The 25,411-nt window shown below is 29.4% G+C and overlaps 6 protein-coding genes across 13 annotated transcripts in view; 3 read left to right on the top strand and 3 right to left on the bottom strand.

Moving 5' to 3' along the window:
• The first annotated feature begins 163 nt into the window (after positions 1 to 163).
• LOC124424736 (thioredoxin domain-containing protein 5 homolog) lies at positions 164 to 2,638 on the top strand. Its single transcript, XM_046964190.1, has 5 exons — positions 164 to 920; positions 1,075 to 1,221; positions 1,303 to 1,411; positions 1,506 to 1,796; positions 1,901 to 2,638. The coding sequence occupies exons 1-5, from the start codon at positions 742 to 744 to the stop codon at positions 2,360 to 2,362; spliced, it is 1,188 nt and encodes a 395-aa protein (XP_046820146.1). The 5' UTR covers positions 164 to 741; the 3' UTR covers positions 2,363 to 2,638.
• On the bottom strand, positions 2,434 to 5,774 carry LOC124424732 (tektin-4). The gene is made up of 7 exons (XM_046964183.1): positions 5,521 to 5,774; positions 5,010 to 5,302; positions 4,270 to 4,579; positions 3,492 to 3,706; positions 3,196 to 3,418; positions 2,979 to 3,133; positions 2,434 to 2,872 (listed from the first exon to the last, which is right to left on the bottom strand). Exons 1-7 carry the CDS (start codon positions 5,584 to 5,586, stop codon positions 2,659 to 2,661), a joined length of 1,476 nt encoding a protein of 491 aa, XP_046820139.1. The 5' UTR covers positions 5,587 to 5,774; the 3' UTR covers positions 2,434 to 2,658.
• Positions 4,821 to 8,640, top strand: LOC124424733 (aldehyde dehydrogenase X, mitochondrial). Of its 2 annotated transcripts, XM_046964184.1 has the most exons (12): positions 4,821 to 4,845; positions 5,113 to 5,226; positions 6,154 to 6,231; positions 6,314 to 6,418; positions 6,506 to 6,607; positions 6,702 to 6,867; positions 6,975 to 7,279; positions 7,354 to 7,456; positions 7,538 to 7,836; positions 7,926 to 8,134; positions 8,248 to 8,322; positions 8,385 to 8,640. In XM_046964184.1, the coding sequence occupies exons 3-12, from the start codon at positions 6,196 to 6,198 to the stop codon at positions 8,452 to 8,454; spliced, it is 1,470 nt and encodes a 489-aa protein (XP_046820140.1). In that variant the 5' UTR covers positions 4,821 to 4,845; positions 5,113 to 5,226; positions 6,154 to 6,195; the 3' UTR covers positions 8,455 to 8,640. The 2 variants fall into 2 exon arrangements, with proteins under 2 accessions (XP_046820140.1, XP_046820141.1); XM_046964185.1 differs by lacking the exons at positions 4,821 to 4,845; positions 6,154 to 6,231.
• Positions 8,630 to 11,059, bottom strand: LOC124424737 (NADH dehydrogenase [ubiquinone] 1 beta subcomplex subunit 2, mitochondrial-like). The gene is made up of 3 exons (XM_046964191.1): positions 10,873 to 11,059; positions 9,032 to 9,155; positions 8,630 to 8,879 (listed from the first exon to the last, which is right to left on the bottom strand). Exons 1-3 carry the CDS (start codon positions 10,977 to 10,979, stop codon positions 8,805 to 8,807), a joined length of 306 nt encoding a protein of 101 aa, XP_046820147.1. The 5' UTR covers positions 10,980 to 11,059; the 3' UTR covers positions 8,630 to 8,804.
• On the top strand, positions 9,434 to 16,581 carry LOC124424734 (cytoplasmic dynein 1 light intermediate chain 1). Of its 5 annotated transcripts, none has more exons than XM_046964187.1 (11): positions 9,434 to 9,515; positions 11,346 to 11,523; positions 11,713 to 11,786; positions 12,032 to 12,148; positions 12,292 to 12,522; positions 12,648 to 12,858; positions 12,996 to 13,184; positions 13,275 to 13,389; positions 13,564 to 13,704; positions 14,514 to 14,679; positions 14,754 to 16,581. In XM_046964187.1, the coding sequence occupies exons 2-11, from the start codon at positions 11,435 to 11,437 to the stop codon at positions 14,867 to 14,869; spliced, it is 1,449 nt and encodes a 482-aa protein (XP_046820143.1). In that variant the 5' UTR covers positions 9,434 to 9,515; positions 11,346 to 11,434; the 3' UTR covers positions 14,870 to 16,581. The 5 variants fall into 5 exon arrangements, 4 of the variants coding, with proteins under 4 accessions (XP_046820143.1, XP_046820144.1, XP_046820145.1 ...); XR_006942365.1 differs by lacking the exon at positions 9,434 to 9,515 and having other exon boundaries at positions 11,226 to 11,523; positions 14,754 to 15,902; positions 16,241 to 16,581; XM_046964188.1 differs by lacking the exon at positions 9,434 to 9,515 and having other exon boundaries at positions 11,220 to 11,523; positions 14,514 to 14,658.
• A 1,218-nt stretch (positions 16,582 to 17,799) lies between these two features.
• LOC124424730 (E3 ubiquitin-protein ligase MIB1) overlaps positions 17,800 to 25,411 on the bottom strand; it is a 457,761-nt gene continuing 450,149 nt past the window's right edge. For 2 of the 3 annotated variants that reach the window (XM_046964178.1, XM_046964179.1), the window contains exons 10-15: positions 20,962 to 21,181; positions 20,351 to 20,661; positions 19,911 to 20,085; positions 19,618 to 19,819; positions 19,150 to 19,325; positions 17,800 to 18,933 (exon numbers count right to left, since the gene is read on the bottom strand). In XM_046964178.1, coding sequence (XP_046820134.1) covers positions 18,793 to 18,933; positions 19,150 to 19,325; positions 19,618 to 19,819; positions 19,911 to 20,085; positions 20,351 to 20,661; positions 20,962 to 21,181 — 1,225 coding nt within the window. In that variant the 3' untranslated portion in view covers positions 17,800 to 18,792. The remainder of the gene's footprint in view (positions 18,934 to 19,149; positions 19,326 to 19,617; positions 19,820 to 19,910; positions 20,086 to 20,350; positions 20,662 to 20,961; positions 21,182 to 25,411) is intronic. The other variant, XM_046964180.1, reaches the window with a different exon arrangement.

The raw sequence follows: 25,411 nt of genomic DNA, 5'->3' as shown, positions 1-25,411 counted from the left end.
AACATTTAAATGTTATTTTCAGAGATAGAATACGTTGTTCTGATTGGTTAATATTAAATCTACGTCATTTCTAAAATCCAATTCCATACACGTGGATTTAACTTTATAATTTAAAAAGAAATATCAAAATTCTCTCTCTCTCTCTCTCTCTCTCTCTCTCTATCTATCTATCTATCTATCTATTTCTCTCCCTCTCTCTCTCTCCCTCTCTCGATCTCTTGTTGATTATTTTGAAACAACGATTGATCTTTTATTGAATAGATATTATCATGAAGAACGAATGAAAAGTTTTATCGTATCTTTTCTAATTATTGAAGAGATGGGCGTTCAAAGGGGGCGTGAAACAGCAGTTTGAATACGACATAACAATATCGCGTCATGTGGGAGGTGGATTGGGCGGTTTCGATCGGTTTTGTCTACCACTTGTAGAAATTTGACTAAACATTTATTAAAAGTGCTTCGACAATATAAAAAAAAAACACAACAATTGTCTTCACGTTCATTCGTGTTTCAATAATATTTCTAATTATGAATTTTTAAAGTGAACAAAGATTTATTAAATTGTTTAATGGTAGACGTGTTATATTATAGTTTATAACTTGTGGTGTTAAAGAAAACTTGATGTGTTATATTCGAAATAAAAGTTTTTCTTTTTTTATATAAATTATTTTCAAAGAAATCCGTCTTTCTGTGCGCACTTTAACGGTGTCCCTTTTTTAAAATATAAATAATTTATTAATCATGTCGGCGAATCTCGTAAATTTTTTTATTTTAAAAAAACAAATTTGCCTACTTTTATTTATGCTGAGTCAAGTCAGCAGTGGACATGAAGACGATATGCACACAATACAATATACAAAAGAGACATTTTTGGATGAAATCAAAAAAAAGAATAGCTTTGTGATGTTTTATGCACCTTGGTATGTAAAAAATATATATACATATATGTATATATTTATTTCTTTTTTTTTCTTCTTTCTTTTAATTTTTACTTAAATTTATGTCTCGTATTTTTTAAAAACATTATTATATATTCTTGCTTACTTAGTGTAATTTATATTTTTTTTTTTTTAGGTGTGGTCACTGCCAAAGATTAGGCCCAACATGGGCACAATTAGCTAAAATGTATAACGAAGGAGATAGTAATATAAAAATAGCAAAAGTCGATTGTACCATTGACAGTAATCTTTGTAGCGAGCACGATGTTACTGGTTATCCAACGTATGTATTTTGATGAAATTAACTTTTAATTGTTTCTTACAAATTTCAATAGACATATACTTTCATGGATGTTGATTACAGACTTAAGTTCTTCAAAGCAGGAGAATCCAAAGGTACTAAGTTTAGAGGGACACGAGATTTACCTTCGTTAACATTTTTTATCAATGATCAATTAGGAGGCGTATCAACGGTACTAATTTTTTACTTCATAATATATTATATTATATATTTTGTTATAATAGTATCTGATTTATAATTATAGATATATGTAATAATTTAATTAGGTAGAAGATAATACACCTTCTCCTCCAGAACCGGTGAATGGTTTATCTGAATTAACGGAAGAATCATTTCATTCTCATGTTGAGAAAGGTCATCACTTTATTAAATTTTATGCGCCTTGGTGTGGCCATTGTCAAAAATTGGCTCCAACGTGGGAAGAATTAGCTAACAGTCTTCGTAATGATGATTCTGTTAGTATTTCCAAAGTAGATTGTACTTCATTTAGAAGTATATGTGAGGAATTTGATATAAAAGGATATCCAACTTTACTTTGGATAGAAGATGGAAAGAAGGTAAAAATGTCATTCATATAAAAGAATAATATCTTAAGAAAATAAAATCAGTCATAAATTTTTATATATATATATATATATATATATATAATTTTCTTTTTTAGATGTATAAGTATACTGGTCAAAGAACTCATGAAGATTTGAAGGCTTATGTATCAGCGATGCTTAAAAAAAGTGCAGAACAGTCTTTGAATAAAGATAGAAGCTCGGATAGTACCATTCATAATGTATTAAGTTTAACAGGTGATAGCTTTGAACATAGTGTTGAAAAAGGTGTTTCATTTGTTAAATTTTTTGCACCTTGGTGCGGACATTGTAAACGTCTCGCACCAACTTGGGAAGAGCTTGGTAGAAAATTTTTTGCTAATGAAAATGTGCATATAGCCAAAGTGGATTGTACACTTAATACAAGCAAGCAGTTGTGTTATGAACAAGAAGTAGATGGTTTTCCGACATTGTACTTATATCGAAATGGTCGTAAAGTTTCAGAGTATAATGGGCCCCGTAATCTCGATGATCTCTATGGATTTGTCATGAATCATTTACGATCTCACGATGAACTATAATTGCATACATTGTTATTATTATCGTCATAAACATCGTAGGAAATATCTCTAAGAAATGTGTATTATGAAGATTTATGATCAAAGCTTGGTGATTTGTATATTTTATAAACGTACTTTTACATTCGAAGCAACATAGACACACAAACACAAAGGATATTTGTTATGATCTATTCTGTAATTATCACTATCATAATTTTAACAATGATTATAATGTAAATTGTTTTAATTTTAAATAACGGAATTTTGGACTTTCTAATATGGCAATTATATCATTAATATACGTGTGCATAGATCATTTAAAATCCTGAAAGCGCTGCGGCTGAAGGGTAGAACGAACGAAGTAATTGTCCACGTTGTCTGTCTATATATAAAGTTTTTCGTTTAATTAATATCTCACGTTCTAAATCACCTCTAGCTTTGACCAAGCCAGCCTGTGTATCCTCGGCACTTTTTAGTTCGCCTAGAGTGGCAGTAACGCGTTCTCCCAGAGATTTAACTTCATCTACGAGCCTTTTGAAAGAAAATTATAATATATACTCTTACTCGCGATTTATAACTTAGTTATTCTTAATAAGATAAATAAAATAGATTATCTTCTTCTCTCTATATAACTTACGCGAATTGTGGAACATCGCGGCAACTCTCAACGTTACGTCGTAATAGACGTTCCGATAAACGTGTCTGTGCCAATTTCATTGCATTATCCAAACCCTTCGTGGATCCTCGAAGTTCTTCGATCAAATTTTCTGTATTCGCGAGTTCCTGTAAACACTAAAACAATTTTCTTCCTATAGTAATTTATAATAACTTATGCGAAATATTATAGTCAATACCCTTTGCAATTCTTTTTCTAACTGCTGACATATTCCTTCTGTTAGATTGATTTGTGCAGCTAACGCAATATCCACCTGACTCGCCTGATCGCGTAGATCTTTCAGCGATTTTTTATAAATATCACTTAAAGTCGAACGAAGAGTCATTGATCTTTGTCTCACGTTTTCACCGGCGGATAATGTTTCTCGTGTAAAGTGTTCGTAACTCGCTGGTGTTGATTGTCTAATAATGATATTAGAAATTTATGAACGATAGATAATATCGTTAAATTATATATTCCCTTGATGTAACTTACTCGGCTGGAAATCTTGTAGCACCGGGCTTCCACAATATGAGAGGTGATTCATTATTCATTTTGATACAATTAGTATCAATTTTATAAGCATCGATTTTATCGGTCCAATCATTTTCCATTCGCGCTTTAGCTGCCTTCAACTCGATTAATTGCATTTCTATTTGTTCACGAGTCCTATTAAACAAATCACGTATTTCCGAGCAAAGTGCTACTTCCTGTATATGACAGAAAAAAAAAAAAAAGAAAACCATTGAAAAACATAATATAATAGAATGAATGACGGCGATCAAATACATTTTTTACTCTGTATTCTTAATCTTAATCTTAATCTTAATATTAATTGATGATAATCAAAAGTACAAGCGTTAATACTGTTATTACAAAAAGACTGATCTTTGCATTATATATAAAGAAAGTAAAGAATCATTGAAATAAAAAAGAAAAAATACAAAAAGAAAAAGAAAAAGATCAAATTGGAAATTTAATTCGATTGTATTAAACATTAAGTTAAAGAAATGTTGATTATTATATTCTGAATTGTATGTCTTATATACAATATGATATATACACGCATACACACTCATACACATTTACAATATCTTCATTTTATAATTAACATCATTTGGAATAAAAAGGATTTGTCGGATAAATATTTTCTAAGATATAATTTCAAGCAACTTCAATGTACGCAATCATATTTGTGTGTTAAAAAAATTGTGTGTAAAAAACAAAAAAAGAAAAAAAGATAAAAAAAGAAAGATATATTTTAGTTAATAACCTTTGTAAGCTCTTTCTCAACGTTATCTTTAACGAGATCAGATTCGAGACGAGTACCACGTAATTGTAAAAATTCACCAGCTATAGATTCGGGAATAGTTATAACCGATAGAGATTGTTTCACCCTACGTCTTTCCCCTTCTAAGAATGTTATTTCCTCGGTAATATTTTGAAGCGCATTATCTAATTCTAATTTCCATCGATAGATAACATTTGCTCGTGTCCTTAAATGATCCGTTGTTTCTAATTGGACTTTATCAGCCTCTCTGTATACTCTCTCAATACATTGTTTTGCGGCAAAAGTAGCATGTCTGAAATAAATATTTTTCATTGTTATATTTCATATTATTTTATCTATATTATTTTTTTTTTTTCTTATCTCGTAAAATTGACTACTCATTTGGATAATAAACACAGTGTAGAACATTACTCAAACTTTTATCTGTAAATAATAGTTTCCTTACAATTGTTATAGACTAAGTTCATACAGATAACAATCTATTATATATAAGCGTGCCTTTAAAGCAAAATATAATCTTATACTTCTATTTACTCAAGTGTATAATATCTAAGAACTGTAAGTATTAAAAGATATGAGAATTACCTTGAATTGTTCTAATATTTTATATTATTAAAAACGATTAAAATGCAAATTAATAGCAAAGTAATAGCAAAGACTGATAATGGTATTATTTAACTTAAAAAAAAAAAAAGGCGACTTTTTGATCATTCACGACGTACTGAGCTTTTTGAATATTTTCATCTGATTGTTGAAAAAATGTATGATTGTGTGCTCTCCATTCGCTTGGACCAAATCTAGTTATTGAATAACGATCTGCAACAGGTCGTAAACCTGTTATACCAGCCTGTGGAGTATATGTAACTTGACCTGTTGCCCATGGAGTAGTTGCATCCATTGGTCCTTCATCTTTCATTGGAAGTTCATCTCCTGGTTGAGGTAAGTACATTGGATTTATTTTTTGTTCATTTGCCTCTTTTTGAACTTCTTCCATCATAGAACAAGGAAGTTTATCCTACAAATGATAATATACATATATATAAATTATTTCTTTTTTTATATTCTAAAAAAGAAAATTAGGAAACTACAATGAGACAGAGTTAAATATTAAAATATAACATTTTTTTCAAGAGAAAAATATTTTTTCTATTCAAAAGAAAGTTTGGACAGTTCTGTTCTACGATAATCCCATAAGTACAATGAAGATATACCATGATTATTAATAAAATATACCTCTTTTATAACGCTTTCATCAACTTGTAAATCAGAACATGGATTTTTCTCTTCGACGTTTAACATTTTTTAATTTTTTTTTTTTTTCTTTTTTTTTCCTTTTCCTTATTTATTACTTCCGATAAACAATTAGTACAAAAAGAAAAAGCATTGAAATAATAATTTTTATTTATTACTTGTATATATATTATCTAAAGACAATATTTATGATGATTGAAAAATGTAATTGTCTAAAATTCTATTTTTCGTCTGTTTTTAAGGTTATGTTATTATTGATCTATCAAAAATCTAAGAAATCCTATTTTTTTTTTTTTTATGAGTATATATTAGGTTGGAAACTATGAAATGGGCGTTTTTGTTGTTTTTTTATTTTCATTCAACGCCCGTTTCATAGTTTCCAACCTAATATTTTTTATATACATTAATAATCGACATATGTAAATATTTAAATATATATAAAGAGAGAGAGAGAGATAAAGAAAGAAAGTCATACAATTATGGTTCCTTTATAAGTTTTATCTTATTAGCGATATGTTTCCTTTTATTTTTATTATCTCTAAGTAATATATATAGGTATATTTTTTTCGATTATATAAGGAAGATTTCTCGTTCATTATTTACTGTGATTTTCAGTGGTAAGCATCAGAAGAAATTAATAATATAAAGTATATAATCATGTCGATTTCGAAAGTCAATATTAAATATACTCAGGTAAATGAATATTTTAATCAATAGAAGTTAAAAGTAATCATATAAAATTATTAATATTATTATTAATCGTTAAAATTAATAGTTGTTCATTAACAATGAGTTTGTGGATGCCGAAAGCGGAAAAAAATTTTCGACCATAAATCCTGCTAATGGGGAAGTAATCGCTCAAATTTCTGAAGGCGACGAGGTATTATCAAAATTTTTTTTCTTTCTTTTTTTTTATCAAATTGAAGATTTACAAAGTGAAAAATTTTTAACGTATCTTCATCGATAGGCTGATGTTAATAAAGCTGTAGCAGCTGCAAAAAAAGCATTTTCAAGATGTTCAGAATGGAGAACAATGGATGCATCACTCAGAGGAAAGCTTATACACAAAGTATTATTATCTATGTGTTTTTAATATATTAGTTATAAATGTATATAATTATATTATATTCTTCATAAATATATTGTTCTGTGTCTGTATTCAGTTTACGGATCTAGTACAGCGAGACTTAAATTACATAGCAAGTCTTGACACAATTGACAATGGAAAAACATATGCTGATGCTGTTAATGATATAAAATTTAGCATAGATGTGCTTCGTTATTACGCTGGATGGCCTGATAAAATACATGGTCAAACTATTCCTGCAGGTAAATTCAATAATATTATATTAAAAATTATATTATATTATATATAATATAATTTTATATTATATATTAGAAAAAAATAATCATTTTCTGATACTATTACTTTCTAGATGGTTCTTGTTTTGTATTTACACGTAAGGAACCAGTAGGAGTCGTTGGTCAAATTATTCCATGGAATTATCCATTTATGATGTTAGCATGGAAATTTGCTATGGCTTTAGCTACAGGTTGTACCATTGTTCTGAAACCAGCTGAACAAACTCCATTAAGTGCTTTGTATACAGCTGCATTAATCAAAGAGGCAGGATTTCCACCTGGTGTTGTTAATATTATTACAGGATATGGAGAAACGGCAGGAGCTGCTATAGCTAAACATCCAGATATTAAAAAAGTCACTTTTACAGGATCAGTTGAAGTAATTATCGTATTTTTATTGTTTTGTGTAATATCTTTAAATTTTGCAATCAAATATCATTTTGTTATTTTTAGGTTGGCCACCTTATCATGGAAGCTTCTGCCAAAAGTAATCTCAAACGAGTGAGTCTTGAATTAGGTGGTAAAAGTCCACTTGTTATCTTTGATGACTTTGATGGTAAATATATATATATATAATTATTATGAATTAAATTTGTATCAAAGAAAAACACAAATAAATTGAATAAAAATATTTTAGTTAAGGAAGCTGCTGCGATAGCCCATGATGCTATATTTGCAAATCATGGTCAGAGTTGCTGTGCAGGGTCACGTACCTTTGTACAATCAAAGATATACGATGAATTTGTAGATTATGCAAAACAATTAGCTCTTAAAATAAAAGTTGGAGATCCCTTTAATTCTGAAACAAAACAGGGACCACAAGTTGATGAAAAGATGTTTAATAAAGTTCTGCATTTTATAAATTCTGGAAAAGAGGAAGGAGCTGTATTGGAAACAGGTGGCGAACGTTATGGTAATGTTGGCTTTTTTATAAAGGTATTGATATTTTATTTCATTAAATTATTATATATTTTGTTGTTTATTTTACAATTTCCTAAAATCTAAAATTATAATTATGTTAAAAGCCTACCGTTTTTTCCAATGTAACGGATAAAATGAAAATTGCTACTGAAGAAATTTTTGGTCCGGTACAATGTATTTTGAAGTTTGATACTATGGAAGAAGTTATTGAACGTGCTAATAAAACTACGTATGGTCTTGCTGCTGGTATATTAACTAATAATATTGATAAAGCAATAACATTTGCAAAGGCAGTGGAAGCTGGAAGTATTTGGTACGAAAATAATAATTTTTTATATTATTATGTTCATCCATATAGTAATTTATAATTACTAATATGCATGAAGAAAAATGATGAATAGTGTATAAAATGGTATTCTAATTTAGGGTGAATCATTATGATGTTATAACACCACAAACACCATTCGGTGGATACAAGAAGTCAGGAATAGGGCGTGAAATGTAAGTTATTATCAAACTAAAATCTTTAAAATAAGATATTATGATTACAATGTATGTTTCAGGGGAGAAGAAGGTTTAAAAGAATACCTTGAAATTAAAACAATTTCTATTAGAGTGCCAACATGTAATTAAATAATATCATATATATATATATATATATATATACATGCATGTAAAGCATAACAATTAAATCTTGAAATGTTTTTTTTGTATTGATTTTTAATTAGACATAAACAAAATAATAATTAGATTTATATGGTTTATATGGTGTATAAATATTATTGAATAAAGTGCTCTTAATAGCAACTTTTATAAGTAGTACAAGTTTATTAATTTACTATACAATTGTACTACAAATAATTCCACTTTATTTTTATAGTAGTGTACCTACTATTTTAGAATCCTAGGCAAAGGTTTACCTTGTTACTCAGATTTATTGACAGAATAGAAAACATAAATTATCTACAGAAATATACTGTTGATCAATCATAATCGTCTGGTGGTATTCCTAATTCTTCATCTGTCCATTTTGATGGATTTGGATATTCAAAATGTCCCTAAGCATATAACATTGAAATAATTGAATTATTTATTTTTTTCAATTTATTAAAAAATATTATCTTCTTAATGATATCTCAGATATCATTTAGATAGATTAATAGAATTTTTAATAAATATTGAAAGTCATAAAATATATCATATTACTTACAATAAGATGTTGATAATCGTGCCACATTCTATATAAAAACCACCACCATGCAATGCCGCCAAGAACTTCAGCTCCTAATATATAATGTTTATTTGGTTCTTTGGTTATTTCTCTATAAGACCATCTAAAAATTTGAGAAGAGGATATTTAAATAATATAAATAATATAAAGTAATACATGCTAGAAAGAAAAGAATAGTAATAATTGTACTAAAAGTTACTGAATTTAATTGATAAATAGATATCTTATATATTTTAAATATGATCTTAATAGGATCATAATCATAAACCTTACACGGCTGTTTACATTACACGTTTTCGTTCGATGCGTGTTTGACTACAGCGACACGTATGGCTAAAATAGGAACTACAAATACAAGCGGGGAACGCTCTTCTCATTATGCGTCTATCGTCGTATCAGTGTACAAGTTTGTGTTACGTATAACCTCTCACGCATATATAACAATTAATTTTGTTAGGTTAAAGTAAGTAGTGTTCCATCTTGCAGTGATCTAACGATGTCAATATGCTTTTGTTTCTTGATAAATGCATAAAGAATAATATTGAGAATATAAGAGAACATAATTGACATTGACAAAATAATTAGTGAATATTTATTATATTATTATTACATAATATTAATATTAGTAATAATATAAAGTGAATTACTTTTACAGAGGAAACCATAAAAGAAATAGTGCAAGAGATTAAAATCACATAGATAACATGAAAACAAACTCGTCTTTTGATCTTTATAAAAATAGTATATAATATATAAATGTATATTCACTAATTATTATTTTTGAAGAAATAATGAATAAATATATGTATTTTCTATATGCATTTATCATCAAATTAAATTGTATCGGTACTGTATCCAAGTGAAATTCATGTCAAAGAAAGATTATTTTAATTCACATCGATACGATAAAAAAAATCATTGGAATTTATTTAACCTCCTCTAACCTGTTATTTCTGAATTACGAATTTGGATGCTTTTCAATATGTTACACATTACTTATAGAATCCCTACGTTTCTATTCTAGAAAATATAAAAGGAATTATATATTTTTTCCTAATTTAATAATATTTTGATATGAACGATCGAATGTTTATTTTTATTTTTATTTATTTTTTTTTTCCGTAAAATCATTTGTTTAAAGCTCATTAAAGTTATCAAATGAATTACTGTAGCTTCTTCGTACGAGCACAATACACAAGTGAAATGAATTTCTTTGCGTTTCAAATGGTTCAGAAAATTTGAGCATTAGCTATTACATGTGACAAGTAAGCAGACAATCGCTACTATGATATATTATTATACTATTCGAACGTATATATGAAAATCAGTAGTGAGAGCTTATTTTTTTTGCCACAAATGTCGAGGGCGCCACATTAAAAAATTTTTCCTTCCCAAGAAATGTCACAAAAACAGGATTTACTCCAATAATAAGAATAGGCGTAATTCTTGACCAATTTTTAATGAACAAGGTCTCATTTCAAGGACGAAAATTTAACCTATGACCTCGATTTTTCGAATTTTTGAAAACTTTATTTTTCTTCAGAAAAATCGTCTCAAAGAATGATATTTTTTTCAGAGTACAGTTTATGCACAAATAAAAAACTTTTTAAAAAATTCAAAAAAGGAGATACCTGGATGAAAATTTTGTCTTTAAGATGAGATCTCGTTCGTCAAAATTGATCAAGAATTACGTTTATTCTCATTTTTGACGTAAACCATGATAAAATCAGGAGTGATGAATAGCCTTTTTTATTTTATCAATTATAAATCAAAAATTAACATAACCTTAATAAAATATTATGTAACACAATGGTACTTACTCTCCATGTGATGAAAATCGAACAGGTTGATTATTCATTACAATATTTTTCCTTTTCACATGTTTCGACGTGTGCTTCAAAAGATTTAAACCTCTTGAGATTAACATTGTAACAAATCGAGATTTAAAACGTCGTACAATTCTATCACGATCGTTATAAACAAAGTTTATAAAATTAATAAGATGTTCTAGGTAACGTTAATTTTTACGTTGCAATCGAATGCCCTCTATGATTTATTTTCTGAAATAAAACGAACTGTGTTAGAATTGCCGATAATGTAGAGTGAAACAACAGAGAATAATATATCAGATTGATATTCACATATTCGTATACATATATTTATGAAGAAGTAAAGTAGTTCTTCTTTTTTCTTTTTTTTTGTTTTTGTTTTGTTTTTTTTTTCATAATACACATCAGACGACAAATGTCCTACTTAGAATAATCTTCGTATTATTTGCATTCATATGAAAAAGCGACAATCGGTAAGAAATAAAGTTAGTTGCGAACCGCACCCGCTTTCTGCGCACAATCGATAGTGCATTTCGTTTCTGTCAAATGGATAATGGCAGCGACGATGATTGATACGATGGCACAAAGTAATGGATTTCAATCGAAAAAGAAAGAAGATCCAGAAAATAAAGACAATTTGTGGTACGTTCAATGATTAACCATCGATAAATATTTCTAATCTACTTATCACGTTAATTTTAATGATTCTTTTTTTCTCCCCTTTTTTTTTTTTTTTTTCGTATATACGCTCGTAATATTTTACACATGTCGCATGCAGAAAAAATGAGTAATCGTTTCGAAATAAATATTTTCGATTAATATATTTTACAGGTCCTCTATTCTAGCAGAGGTACAGAATAGCGGAAATAACAAACTGCCATCGAACAAGAATGTCCTTGTCTTAGGTAAATTCTAATTTTCTGATCATATTTAAATGTAACGTTTGACGCCGACTCGTCATGCATGCTAAGTGTGTATATATAATAATGCATACTAAGTAAGTGTGTCCGTATTAGAGTGAGAAAGAATATGAAATTTATTTCCCTTGGTTATTTGGCCTTCTTTATGTGTCATCATAAGAGTTAGAAATAATGATGACATCATGACTTTACTCATACCCATAAAGACAAATTTTATTATTTATTTTTAGGTGACAATGAAAGTGGTAAAACAACTCTTATCGCAAAATTACAAGGAGTGGAAGATCCAAAAAAAGGCTCTGGTTTAGAGTTTGCGTATATCGATGTTAGAGATGATTATAGGGATGGTAGGTTTACAATTTATATATATATATATATATTTTTTTTTTTTTAAAGTCACTATCTTGAGGATAAGTTATTAAATTTTGTAACATAAATCTTTTCTTTTTTCTTTCTTTTTTCTTTTTTTTTCTTTTCTTTTTTTTTATAGATCAAACAAGATTATCCGTGTGGGTTTTGGATGGTGATCCAGGTCACGCTAATTTGCTGAGATTCGCGTTAAATGCAGAAAGATTTCCGCATACGCTTGTTATGTTAGTAGCCGCAATGACCACGCCATGGGCTATTCTTGATCAATTACAGGCATGGGCTGCTTTATTAGGCGATCATGTTGATAAATTATCTATAGATAATGATTCTAGGCAACGATGCAGGCAACAAAGTAAGTTTATCATTATCATTAATGTTAAATCATTGTTTTTCATTATACGTTATCTTGCATTAATCCAAGTATATAGAATATTTGGGGAATATGTAGATATTTATGAAAGGATTTGTTTCAATCAGACATTAAAAAATGGCAAGAGTATACCGAACCTGGTGATGAATTAGATCCAGGAAGTCCTTTGAGACGTACTAGTCGTAATCTTGATGATGAAACAACTGATAATTTACCTTTACCAGAAGGTGTACTTACAACCAATTTAGGCCTAGACATTGTCGTGGTTATAACTAAAACTGATTACATGTCTACCCTTGAGAAGGAACACGATTATAAGTAAGAATTAATTTCAATTATAAAAATATATTTAAGATTTTTTCTTTCTTTTTTTTCTCTCTCTCTCTCTCTCTCTCTCTTTCTCTCTCTGTAAACAAATATAACATTTTATTATGATACTGATATTGTACTTTCAGAGATGAAGATTTTGATTTTATGCAACAATGGATTAGGCGATTCTGTTTGCAATATGGTGCAGGTCTTTTCTATACATCAGTAAAAGAAGATAAAAACTGTGATCTATTGTATAAATACCTTACACATAGAATTTATTCATTACCTTTCAGAACGCCTGCTTTAGTGGTTGAAAAAGATGCAGTTCTTATGTAAGTATTTATATTTGTCTGGGAAAAAAAAAAAAAGAAAAAAGAAAAAACAACTTTTGCAGTGTTACATGTATCTTTGAAATATCGTAGTCCTGCTGGTTGGGATAATATGAAAAAGATCAGCATCCTTCATGAAAATTTACAATCGATGAAACCGAACGATTATTATCGCGATATTATTACACAACCTGCGACAAATAGAAAGGTGAATTTTTATGTATATTTTTTATTCAATTATTTATTATTATTATTATTATTATTATTATTATTATTATTATTATTATTATTATTATTATTATTATTATTATTATAATTATTAATATATTGTTATGATATGATCATCCATGGGAATCTATAAAATCAATAAATATAATTATAGTGTGTGGCAAGGGAAGTAGAAGTTCAAGCGGAAGATGAACAAGCATTTTTAGCAAGACAACAAGCTACGTCATCAGGTTTGAAGGATCCAACACGTTCACCTACAACAAGGAACCAGGCAAGCCTCGGCCCAGTTATACAGGTTGTACCATTTATAATTAGAGCATGCTCCTCGTTTTGCATATTATTAACTAAAGATCCTGAAGTTATATACAATGGTAATATAATAATATTAATTTATTAAATTAATTTCAATAAATAATATTGTGGATCGATTTTTGTTCCTGTCTATGTATTTTTGTTCATCAAGTGAAAAACGGTTTTATATTTTCTTTCTTTCTTTTTTTTTTTTTCTCGAATACCTTTTCATCTTGCTTAACAAAAATTTATTATACTTATTATTGGTTCAATACGATTGTGAAAGTATTAGGAAAATCCAATGTGTTTGTGTTTAGCATTATCATTACATAATGCTTTTCCATGAAGTTTACTTAGTCCAGTTTTATTTGTGCAACTGTCATTTTTTACATTTTATGCTTTTCCCCATCAAATCCATCTACTTTACCTAATATTTCTATGTTTATATTTGTATTTCATTGTAAAAAAATTAAAAATTGTTATTTTCATCATTAAATATTGCTTATGTTATTTGATAAATAGGGACTAACATTTGTCTCGTATATAAATTTATAATACATATAATATTTTTCATTAGAAACACACACACATATACGCACACGTATACATACCAATCTTCTTTTATGTTTGTATTATTTAATGTTCAAGAGTCCTTGCTGTTTGCATCTCAGCAACATGAAATAGGATCATCATGAGCTTATTGCAGTTAACGTTCAAAAGCATGTTCTAATCCATGTGGTATAATCTGTTATTCATGAGCATAAGATTGCATATAGTCTCTTTAAGCACGGCTACTAAATTTTTCATGAATAGGTTGCATCGCCAAACAAGAAATTGGATTCTAAAGGTACCGGTACTACCGCTGCAGGAGAGGGTGTATTAGCTAATTTCTTCAACTCTCTTCTTTATAAAAAGACTGCTACACCACCGGGTGTCCCAGGATCACCAGGAAGTATAGGTGCGAGTCCTGTTAAGCTTGGTGCGTAGTTAGTTCCAATTATATGCTATTGCTTGACATAATATATTAATAAAATATATGTTTATATATTTCAGATAGTACACCTGTAGATAAGGCAACAATGTGCAATGATGCGGCAGCGGAATTAGATCGTCTTACACAAACCAAGAAAATATCTCCACCAAATTTAAATTCATCATCTGAATGTTAAAGGAATAAATACTCTCTCTTTCTCTCTCTCTCTCTCTCTCTCTCTCTTTTTTTTTCTTTTTTTTTTCTTTTTTGCGATCCATCTGTCTAAAAAAAAAAGACAATATAGGAATCTGCAATATATTAATTTCATCATAATCAAAAGGTCAATGTGCACACGAATAATGCTTAATTTATCGTCTATCGGATAGGGTACTTGAAATATCTTTATGTCTTGCCTACAATGAAGATACGAAGATAAAAAGTATTTCGTATTAAGTATCCAATTCTGTATATATATATATAATATATATATATATATATATATATATATATATATATATATATATATATATATATATATATATATATATATATATATATATACACCATGATATTCGGTACTATTTTATTTATTTCTTCTATTTATGTTTAAGATTGCATCTATTGCATAATAATCAACGAGACCTATTTGAATTTTAATTATTTCATATTTTTAGAAAGATCAGATTAAATAAAATCTCTAATTAGGCAGCTTGAAGATATATTCTTACAATTTAATCATGTATATCAAGATGAATAATTATGATCAAAATAATATAGTTGCCATCTATTTCATATAATAAACAAGTAGCACAAAATGCTATGTTTTAGCTTAAGCGTAGACGGTTTTTATCGTTTCTAAAGCTTATAATAAAAAAAAAAAAAAAAAAAAAAAAAAAGAAAAAACAATTAATATCGATTCGTTTGATTATCTCTTATAATTAATATATTGTAATATGCAAATATTACCTATTAAATTGGTTTTTGCTTTCTTTTTTTTTTTTTTTTTTTAAAGGTACTTCCATTAATAATACTAACGCAAAATTTCAATTTAGGATGGGTCGCAAAATATTATAATGAAAAATAGCAATCGATCGTTATGATGGGTAGTTGTCGATTGAAGAAAAATTTTCAAAGTTGCTAAAGCAGCCTTAAATTGTTTTATGCTATCAAGCATGAAGAACATAATTATAAAGGAGAAATATTTCGAAACACGTAAAGATGATTTTGAGGTAAATAATATAAAAAAATATTTAATATAATAGCAAATTTTGTGAATTACGTTTACGCACATGCCCTGTAATGTTTCTTTTTAGTAAATTATTTAGTAATTCATTTAGATGAATAAGTCAACAAATTTGTTTTTTTTCTCTCTCTTTTTTTTTTTTATTTTTTCTTTTTTTTTTTTCTACTGCCAACTGGATGCATATTATTTTTTTTACGGATAAAAGCAGAGACATTTTCAATAAATCTCTCTAATATCATGCATAATATATACATATATATACATACATATATATATATATATACTGAGTTTGTAATACTGCTTTTTCTTTTTTTGTGACAATAGTTCTTCTCTATGTTCGGTCTAATTTATGAAGTGCCGTTATTATCATAGATGGATTAAACCGATACATGGAAGGATTTTATACAAGTTGTCATTTTGTAGTATTTCACAGAGATCGAAAGATCGTATGTGCTCAAAGATGCTACATGACAGACTGGAAAACATGTTTTTTTAAAGAAGCATGTTAATGCGATATACATATTAATACTTTCTTTGTCGCGCGTTCTTTAGAGACTATAGTTATCTAATAACAAATTTTGTATATTCAGTTGACGTAACTAATGGCTTCATCTATGTAAAATCACTCTCCTATCCTTGATGAAAATAAATAATGTTTCATAATATTTTATGTTGTAGATTGTATTAAATCCTAATTATTATATTTTAGTCATTCGTTGCTTAAAAAAGAAAAAAAAAAAATCTAATTCATAAAAATTTTCATTTAGTAAAATTTTCATATTTGTTGATATATTCTTCAAAAGGCATTTATTTGGCAATTTTGTATTTTATAATAGTACAATATATGTTAACATGATCTATATATATATAAAATAATAATAATAATAATAATAATAATTATATTAATAATAATAATAATAATAATAATAATAATAATATAATAATAATAATAATAATAATAATATAATAATAATAATAATAATAATAATAATAATAATAATAATAATAATAATAATAAATTGTGTGCTATTATGAGGCTCTTTCTTGGAATTATACTGTTTTACTTATTGTTTATAGCCAAGTTGGGAGCAATTTATACTTTTGCCAGATATGAAGTTTTCATGTTATATTTGTGCTATAATCATTATTTTAAGAACATATGAACAGATTATAAGAAAAAAAGAAAGAAAAAAAAAATGGAAGAGCGAATAAATCATACATAAATTCTCTTTTATTATTATCATATCAATATTTGAATTGTTTCTTTATGAAATTTATCTTGCTAAAATATCATAATATTGGAGTTGTATCACGTTATATAATTCCATATATATATAATAAACTAAACACATATTAAAATATATTGAAAATAATGATAATGTTTACATGTTTCGATAAAACAAGCTTTGTCAACTAGAAGACATTTCTTGTCATTGAAAATTATTATCACATTCCTGACAATAATATCGTTATATATGATATTGATATTCTACAAGTCTCATCTAAATATTGATTATATTATTAATGCAATTGATTAATATAATTTCGTATTACGTTAGTTATAAAGTTCTACTTATATATAATAGCAAAATTTACTATAGTAAAACAAGAATTGTTATTATTTTGACAAAGAAGTTCTTCTTATGATAATAACAATATTTGTAATTTGATGCATGCATATTCATAAATTTGTGTATGTATGTGTATACACGTATACATAATATATATATATATATATAAAAGAACGTTGAAGAGTATTTTATGCATAATTGCAATAAAATATATCTACCAAGAAATTTTCTTTTCTATATAATAGTTTCTCAATTTTTTTTTTTTTTTTTTTTTACATAAAATTATATTTATCAAATTAGAGATGTGTATTAGGAACATACATACTAATCATACATTCTCATTTAACAGGTAAGATATAGAAAGATTATTTCTTTTTTTTTTTTTTTCAAATGTTCAATCTATGGATGATGATAGTCAACAATTAAGCATGAAAAATGTAAACAAGGCAGTTGTTGTACGTATTACTAATTACGGAAGTATTAAGTAATATAAGAAGTACTCTTATTTAAGTATATAGTTCTCTTGTATTAACAACAAATACTACATACATATGAATAATAACAACATGATGATTATAGCCTTATTAATTCAAACATGGCGACCTATTCCTACATAATCGTTTATGTATCCTCCAGTACAAATTATGTTAATTAAAAGTATTAATAACAGTTATTAACGCTAATTAATTTATATATATATATATATATATATATATATATATATATATATATAATACAAGTAAAGTTATTTCTGATTTTCATTAATTAATAAAAATCCTAAATTCCTTGTTAATTATTTTTACGAATAATTAATGTTAAATCGATAATTCATTCTCGAAATTATTATTATTGCTCTATTAACTTTAATGCCAAATTGGCTACTACGTAAACATTCGATCCTACTAATATTCATGGCATCATTTAAAAAGCGAATAAACATTTTTAATAAGATTCGAATTAGTCGAAAGTTATGCATTTCGTATTACGTTTTCTTTTTCTTTTTTTTTTTTTTTTCTTTTTTTTTTCATTTTTCTTTACTACACATCTATACTTTTTATTATTCATGTGGATCTTCGCTAAAAGTCCTATGCGACGTGTACATACGCTTTAATGTAAATTTTACGATCGTGTATACATACTTCTCAATAATGAACATGCAATTAATAGGACCATCGCGATGACAGGAAATGGGAAAGTTCGTGGTCGTTATGATCCCAGGCGTTATTATGATGCGCAATAAGGAATTACTACGTTATTAGATAATTATTATTCCGATAGTCTAATTCGAACTAACGGTCAGTCTCTTCAATAGAGCAATATGCGTTTGTCTACGGCTTTGCGGCATATTGGGCACTCCGACATACGATCGCCACACATTTGGCAGGTTCCATGTCCACAGAGGAAGATCATATTTTTTAAACGATCCAAACAAACGGGACACATTGTCTGAAAAGAAAGAGAGAGAAAAAAAAGAGATGAAATTTTTTCTCTTAAAAAAAAAAAAAAAAAAGTTACCGAAATCATCATCACACCCTCTTCCCACTCCCCTCCCCCACATGTATATATATATATATATCTTTTCTCGATTAATCCTATAGAAAATATTATTTATTCAAAAAGTCTATAAACGAACGGCAAAGAAAATACATAAGAGAGACTGACTTGCTCTTTGATATCTTGCAATTGCTGTTGAAGCTTTTGAATATCGCTGTGAGACGTGTCTCGACTTCCATTGTTCATCAAAAGAGCTTCCCCACCACTGGTATTAGTATTGGTATTGACGGTCGGTATTGGCACTGGTTCTTCTTCTACGTCAGCTTTAACCTCCGATATGGTTCCTTCAAATGTAAAATCAATTCGTTTGATGATCCTAATACGTTTCCTCGATTTTCTTCGCATTTGTTACCAGGGACATAAGGCAAGTTTTTCCCTTTATTTTTTTTTCTCTCTTTTTTTTTTTTTATATATATATGTATATAACAATATCAAATAAACTAATCTTACATATAGGTGAACGTATATGTTACGAATCATTGTGTTAAAGATTTAATAAAAATGTTTAATGAGTTTAATTTGAAAATGGGAAATAATGGTTGCAAGGACGCTCTGGCCAAAGCGAGATCTTTGTACCTGAGGCATTGCACCCCTTAACGTAAGTGACATCACCTTCTCCACCGCAGCAAATCGAGAGCGGTACCATATGTTGAATTTGTGTTCTGCATTGAACACATTTTTTCATCAAGGCAGCGCAACTTTCGCAGGCGCACATGTGACCGCACGGACGGAACAGGATATTGGCCTTGCGATCGGAGCAAACAACGCATTCCTCGATCTGTCGACAATAATAATAAATAATCGTAATCGTTAAAAGAAATCACGAAGGAATATATAATATTTGGATTTTTTAACTTATCATCGTTTACCTTCAATTTCGAAAGAATATTTTCCCTACAGATTAGACATTTTTTCACTCTTGGTGCGCAAACGTTGCAACAGGCAACGTGTCCGCACGGACTGAAGAGCATTTCACGTTTTCCATCGGTACAAACCAGACATTCGTCGATTGCTGCCGACGGTACTGCGGTTTCGATGTCGTGCCTAAGAATAAGGATCTTTATGAAGTCAGAGGGGGGGGGGGGGGGGGGGACACAAATTTCATTCTTTTTCTTTTTTTTTCTTTCTTTTTTTTTTTTTCTTTTTTTCTTATATTACTCGTTACCCTTTTAATCGCTATCGTTTTATTGAAATTGATTTTTGGTATTTAAAAAAGAAAAAACAAAAAAAAAAAATAATGGAAAAAAGAAGAAACAATAAAATCAAATCAAATATAGAAATGAAAAAGTGCGATAAAAATGATACTGACGATTCCTTGTCTTTGTGACACGTTGTCAAAGTTTTACAAAGATTTGGATCGGGACATAGATCCAGAGGCGTTTGGCCCTTTTTATTCTTCAATTCTAGATCGGCACCATGAGCTGCCAGGAAGCAAGCGATGAAGGAACTACTCTTCTTGTCCTGACCCTGAGCACCAAGACCCATTAGAAGACGACCGACGTCTTGCACGTCCTGCAGCTGTCGCAGTTGCGACAAAGTGTGATGCCTCAGTGCTTCGTGAAGGGGCGTGTCACCGTCCTTGTCGGCCACGTTCAAATTCGCACCTTCTCTTACCAATAACTGTAAGAATGATAATCATTGAAATTCAAAATTCTCAAAATGATTGCATTTTTATCAGATGCATAAGCAAAGTAATTATTTCTTTATTTCTTTATTTATTATTGTAAATGAGCTCGCGCACGGGATATATTCGAAGAAAAATTTTCGTATGATTAAACGATTGTATTTATCGGATAACGTCATATGAATTCGTATATGAATTTATATAAATCTATTTATATAAATAATTTGAATATAAATTATCTAACGATTATTCATATATTTTCTATTAGAGAATTATTATATCCCTCTTATACGTACTCGAACAATTTGCGTGTGTTGTCGTTCAACGGCGAGATGTAGAGCGGTCTGCAAATTCACATTTTGCAAATCCAGATCGGCTTTTCCAGCGCGCGCCAATTGTTCGGCAACTTCGACGTGATTGTTCAGAGCTGCCAGATGAAGAGCCGTGTATCCATCGTCCTTTTTCTCGTCGACGATCCACGGCCTCGGTAATTTCGATAGCAGGACGCGCATGGCACTGTAACAATGAAGAAAAAAAAGAGGGAATAGAGATTTAAAAAAAAACCAAAAAAAAAAAAAAAGAAAAAAAAAGGAACACGTTTAATCGTTAAAATCGCTCGACCCATCTTTTTTCTTTTTCTTTCTCTCTCTCTCTCTCTCTTTTTTCTTTCTTTTTATCCTTATCCTCTTTATAAACAATCTCATAATTCATAAGAGCGAACGTTACGAGCTAAATAATTACGGTCTTCTTACGTTGGCACAACGACGTACTTCCTCTTAAGAGCTTTGTCCTGCTTTCTCAAGTAAAAGAGAGAGAAAGAGAGAGAGAGAGAGAGAGAGAGAGAGAGAGAGAGAGAGAGAGAGAGAGAGAGAGAGAGAGAGAGAGAGAGAGAGAAATCATTTCTCGTTCTAAACTTCTCGACGATTTTCAAAAAGTACAAATTTACATTACGATTAATAAACGAAGTGAATGATAATGGGTCATATAAGGAAATGAGATTTTCCTTTTTCTCAACTAACGAAGTCTTTAGCGAGTCCTTTATAAATTCCATCGAAAGACACTCACACGTAAAGATGGAACAAATATTCTTCTATGTAAATATATACATACATACGTAGATACATACATCAGATCATGGGCGATTGTGATATCGATAACGTTGAAATCATTTTACGTTTATATAGCAATCCGTGACACATCGGTAGTAACATTAACAGATGCAATTGTCAATTAATGAATATCATAAACCATGGTTATCGCAGAGGATTATTTTGGAAGATTATTATTTAGTACCAAAACTGCGTGTACTATAATAACCATAACCACGCGGTTTATTCGCTTTATAGAATCGATCCGTGCCTCTCGTCGACTAGCGGTTTCGTGGTTCATTATGTAAACGATTAATAATGCGATATGAAAATGTCAATGATTTTACGATCTCAAGATATATTATAAATTCTATATAAAATTGGAAGAGACGTTTTTGATCAATCAATCGATCGATCGATCGACGATTTTCTCAATTGGAAATATATTATGAATCCCGATTGGTTTCAATCATAATATAATTTCATAATATATACCGAGGTGTTTTTATATTTAAAGAAAACTTTCAATATCATTTAATTAATTAAATATTTTATTAAGACGTACACAACCACGACGACAGACAATAATAAATATCCAATTTAATTTATCCTCGTAGTAACGTTAAACAGATGAATACATTCTGACAAAAAGTTGGCGAGTCGTGCTAAGAAGGGGGAGAAGAATCGTCGTTTCTAATTACGATCCTGGAACGTGGACCCCATGGAGAGAGAGAGAAAGAGAAAGAGAGAGAGAGAGAGAGAGAGAGAGAGAGAGAGAAAGAGAGAGAGAGAGAGAGAGAGTCTGTGTCCCTGAGGTTTCCTACGACGAGAGACAGCTGTCTTTTGACAAGCCCTCCTCCTGGAGGCCATAGGAACACTGCTGAGCCAAGAGACACACGAAGCTTGACATACTATTATATGAGCACGTGTTTTACTCGAATGAATATACGTATGTATGTATATATACGTTTATTCAATCGCGACACGCCGATTAAGAAGATTATGGCTGTGCGTATGTGTATGTGTGTTGCATCTTTTGGAAACAATTCTAGACCTTTAGAATATATAAATATACATATAAATATATATATATATATATATATATATATATATATGTATGTATGTATACATGTATACGTACATAGAATGACTAACGATCTGTCGTAGAAATAATTCATCAATATTTCCTTATGTTTCTTCTAAAAAAGTCAAAACATTGTTATTTTTAACAGACAAAGATTTAACTACATACGTATGTACATATATTATCCTTTTTCTATCTCACTTTTTTTTCATATTTTATATATACTCTATTATCTTTACACACACATATATATATATATATATATATATATATATATATATATATATTTATATATTTTATTTCTACGATTTAATTGAATTCTTTAGCACGACATTACGATGCATCATTCCCGTTTTCACGCAGGCATCATTTCCTTCCGATTACAATGCAGTCAGAAACATTACTCCGACTCTATAAAACCTTTACGACACGTATATAGTCACGTATACGGCCAAGGTTCCGTGGTGAAGAGAGAAAAAAGTCTTAAGGGTAGGGGTTAGAGGTTAGTAGTAGTAGAAGGAGGAGGAGGAGGAGTAACTGGAAGGGTTTTTTTTTTCTTCGTGGATTTCTTTTTCGTAGGCGTCATAACGACAGCATTTCGTTCATAGTAACAACGTGTCGTCGTCATCGTTGTGTTTGTCGTTGTCGTTGTCGTGCCGCAAAAGGTTGGCAGAGTTGGGGGTTGAAGGGTTGTTCAGAGAGTTCGCAGAGGGTGGCGGCCGTGAGTAGATATAGCCGACTTTTCCGACATGAATATGCAAACGGTTAGTTCCAATGTTGCCATTATTGCGTTAATAACTATAAATCGATTATCTTACAATTAGCAATTATGTTTGCGTTTCTCCCTTCCCGTTAATTTCCTCTCTCTCTCTCTCTATCTCTATCTCTCTCTATCTCTATCTCTCTCTATCTCTCTCTCTCTCTCTTTTTCTTTTTCTATCAAACTTTGGTCATACCTTCATCAAGTTTGGTCACGCGTTGTCTATCGAGATAGACAGATGTATGTTATCACATTAACGATTAATATCTCTGATCCATATTATTTTGACATCGCTCCTCCGTTTCCTCTCGTCTTTCTTTCTCATATTTTTCTTTCCTCACGTTAATATTCTCAAAGGAAAACTAGTCTTATACTTATAGGAAGGTAAAAAAACAAAAAACAAAAAACAAAAAAAAAAACACAAAAAAATAAATAAATAAAAAAAAGTAAAGAGAACTTATCCATTTACGTAAAAATCTCTGTCCTTGTCTTTTTCGCTCTCGTGCTAATCGATCTAATTAATCAATTAATTATTTTTCATTTCATTGATCCAATCTCAACGTGATAATAGATAGTAGTAACGTTATAATGAATATTATTCTTTTTTTTTTTTTCTTTTAATTTTCTTTTCTCCTTTTTACCCGCTTTATCTCTTCCGTGATGTTTTTTATCTCCCCCCCTCTTTCCCTCACCCCGATGAAATACAATTCGGTTATACTTAAGTACACGGGGTTGCAAGAAAACCAAGGAAAACGTATTCCTCGATCTAATACGATTTGAGATAGACGAAAAATGCTCGTTTCAAGTTCGCGAAGTCATAAAATTTGATGATAGTTCGTCGATCCCCGTAGGTCAATTTAGTTTCTCTATGATGGCAATGATCGTAATATATATATAAAAAAAAAGAAATAATAACAAAAATAAAAAGAAAAAAATGACGACGTCGACGACTGGAATTGTACAATCTGATATCTCTATTATATATTCATTATATTATATCTCAATATCGATTATGATTCTCTTGTTAATTTTACGTTATTGTAAGTTTTTTTTTTCGTTTACGTTCATTGTTACTTAATTCTATGTTCGGACGTAGCCGAGTTATACATATATACAATATTCTCAAGGCATCAAAGAGGTACCCGGAGGATACGAGATAGTAGGTATTGAAGGAGATGTGCGATCAAAGTTTGCAACATAGCGACGGTCGTCCATAGCCCGAAGCTCCTTCGGATTCGGATCATTAGCTACTACCTCGAAACTCCGAGTAAATAACAAACAGGAGCCGCTCGTGCGCGTAGTATTCCTTCCTATCGCAGAATGGAAATCTTGAAATCACGAGAAGGTACCAAGATACGGTTCTACGAGTTCGATGAATATTTTAACTTTGAAAAATTTCGAACATGAAACTACGTAATCTGTTAACAGTTGAATAATCTACGAAAGAAGAGTAGAGAGACAGAGAAATATATATATATATATATATATATATAGTCGTACGTACATATGCATTAGTATTATTATAATACAATTATAATTGTATGCGCGATGAAAGAGTAAATTAGAGGAAAAATTTGTTATTCTAATTGTTCGTAAGGAAGACAAGTATGTGATAGAAAGAAATTAGCATATGAAAAAAGTGCAAGGGGAAAGATATAAGGGGGGGGGGAAAAAAAAAAAAGAAAAGAAAATAGAAAAAAAAACGAAGAAAAAAGAAAAGAAAAAGAGAGAGAGAAAAAAAGAAAAGAATTGAAAAAAAAAGAGCGGATGTTCGAGAAATTAATCACAGTAGGAGGATCGAGGAAGATCGATCA

This window comes from Vespa crabro, chromosome 6 (genome assembly GCF_910589235.1).
Source record: "Vespa crabro chromosome 6, iyVesCrab1.2, whole genome shotgun sequence".
NCBI lineage: Eukaryota > Metazoa > Arthropoda > Insecta > Hymenoptera > Vespidae > Vespa > Vespa crabro.
This window is presented reverse-complemented; position numbering and strand designations above follow the sequence as displayed.

Bases quoted from the DNA above. Each gene is read 5' to 3' on its own strand.
- LOC124424736 (XM_046964190.1), top strand. From the start codon at position 742: ATGTCGGCGAATCTCGTAAATTTTTTTATTTTAAAAAAACAAATTTGC. The intron at 921-1,074 runs GTATGTAAAAAA...TTTTTTTTTTAG, and splicing joins GTGATGTTTTATGCACCTTG to GTGTGGTCACTGCCAAAGAT. The intron at 1,797-1,900 runs GTAAAAATGTCA...TTTCTTTTTTAG, and splicing joins GGATAGAAGATGGAAAGAAG to ATGTATAAGTATACTGGTCA.
- LOC124424732 (XM_046964183.1), bottom strand. From the start codon at position 5,586: ATGTTAAACGTCGAAGAGAAAAATCCATGTTCTGATTTACAAGTTGAT. The intron at 3,707-4,269 runs GTTATTAACTAA...TGTCATATACAG, and splicing joins TTGAGAAAGAGCTTACAAAG to GAAGTAGCACTTTGCTCGGA. The intron at 3,419-3,491 runs GTAAGTTACATC...TATCATTATTAG, and splicing joins GCTACAAGATTTCCAGCCGA to ACAATCAACACCAGCGAGTT.
- LOC124424733 (XM_046964184.1), top strand. From the start codon at position 6,196: ATGTCGATTTCGAAAGTCAATATTAAATATACTCAG. The intron at 6,608-6,701 runs GTATTATTATCT...GTCTGTATTCAG, and splicing joins GAGGAAAGCTTATACACAAA to TTTACGGATCTAGTACAGCG. The intron at 7,837-7,925 runs GTATTGATATTT...TTATGTTAAAAG, and splicing joins ATGTTGGCTTTTTTATAAAG to CCTACCGTTTTTTCCAATGT.
- LOC124424737 (XM_046964191.1), bottom strand. From the start codon at position 10,979: ATGTTAATCTCAAGAGGTTTAAATCTTTTGAAGCACACGTCGAAACAT. The intron at 9,156-10,872 runs GTAAGTACCATT...TCAAATTTTTAG, and splicing joins CGATTTTCATCACATGGAGA to ATGGTCTTATAGAGAAATAA. The intron at 8,880-9,031 runs GTAAGTAATATG...TTATATGCTTAG, and splicing joins ACGATTATCAACATCTTATT to GGACATTTTGAATATCCAAA.
- LOC124424734 (XM_046964187.1), top strand. From the start codon at position 11,435: ATGGCAGCGACGATGATTGATACGATGGCACAAAGTAATGGATTTCAA. The intron at 11,524-11,712 runs GTACGTTCAATG...TATATTTTACAG, and splicing joins GAAAATAAAGACAATTTGTG to GTCCTCTATTCTAGCAGAGG. The intron at 13,390-13,563 runs GTGAATTTTTAT...ATATAATTATAG, and splicing joins AACCTGCGACAAATAGAAAG to TGTGTGGCAAGGGAAGTAGA.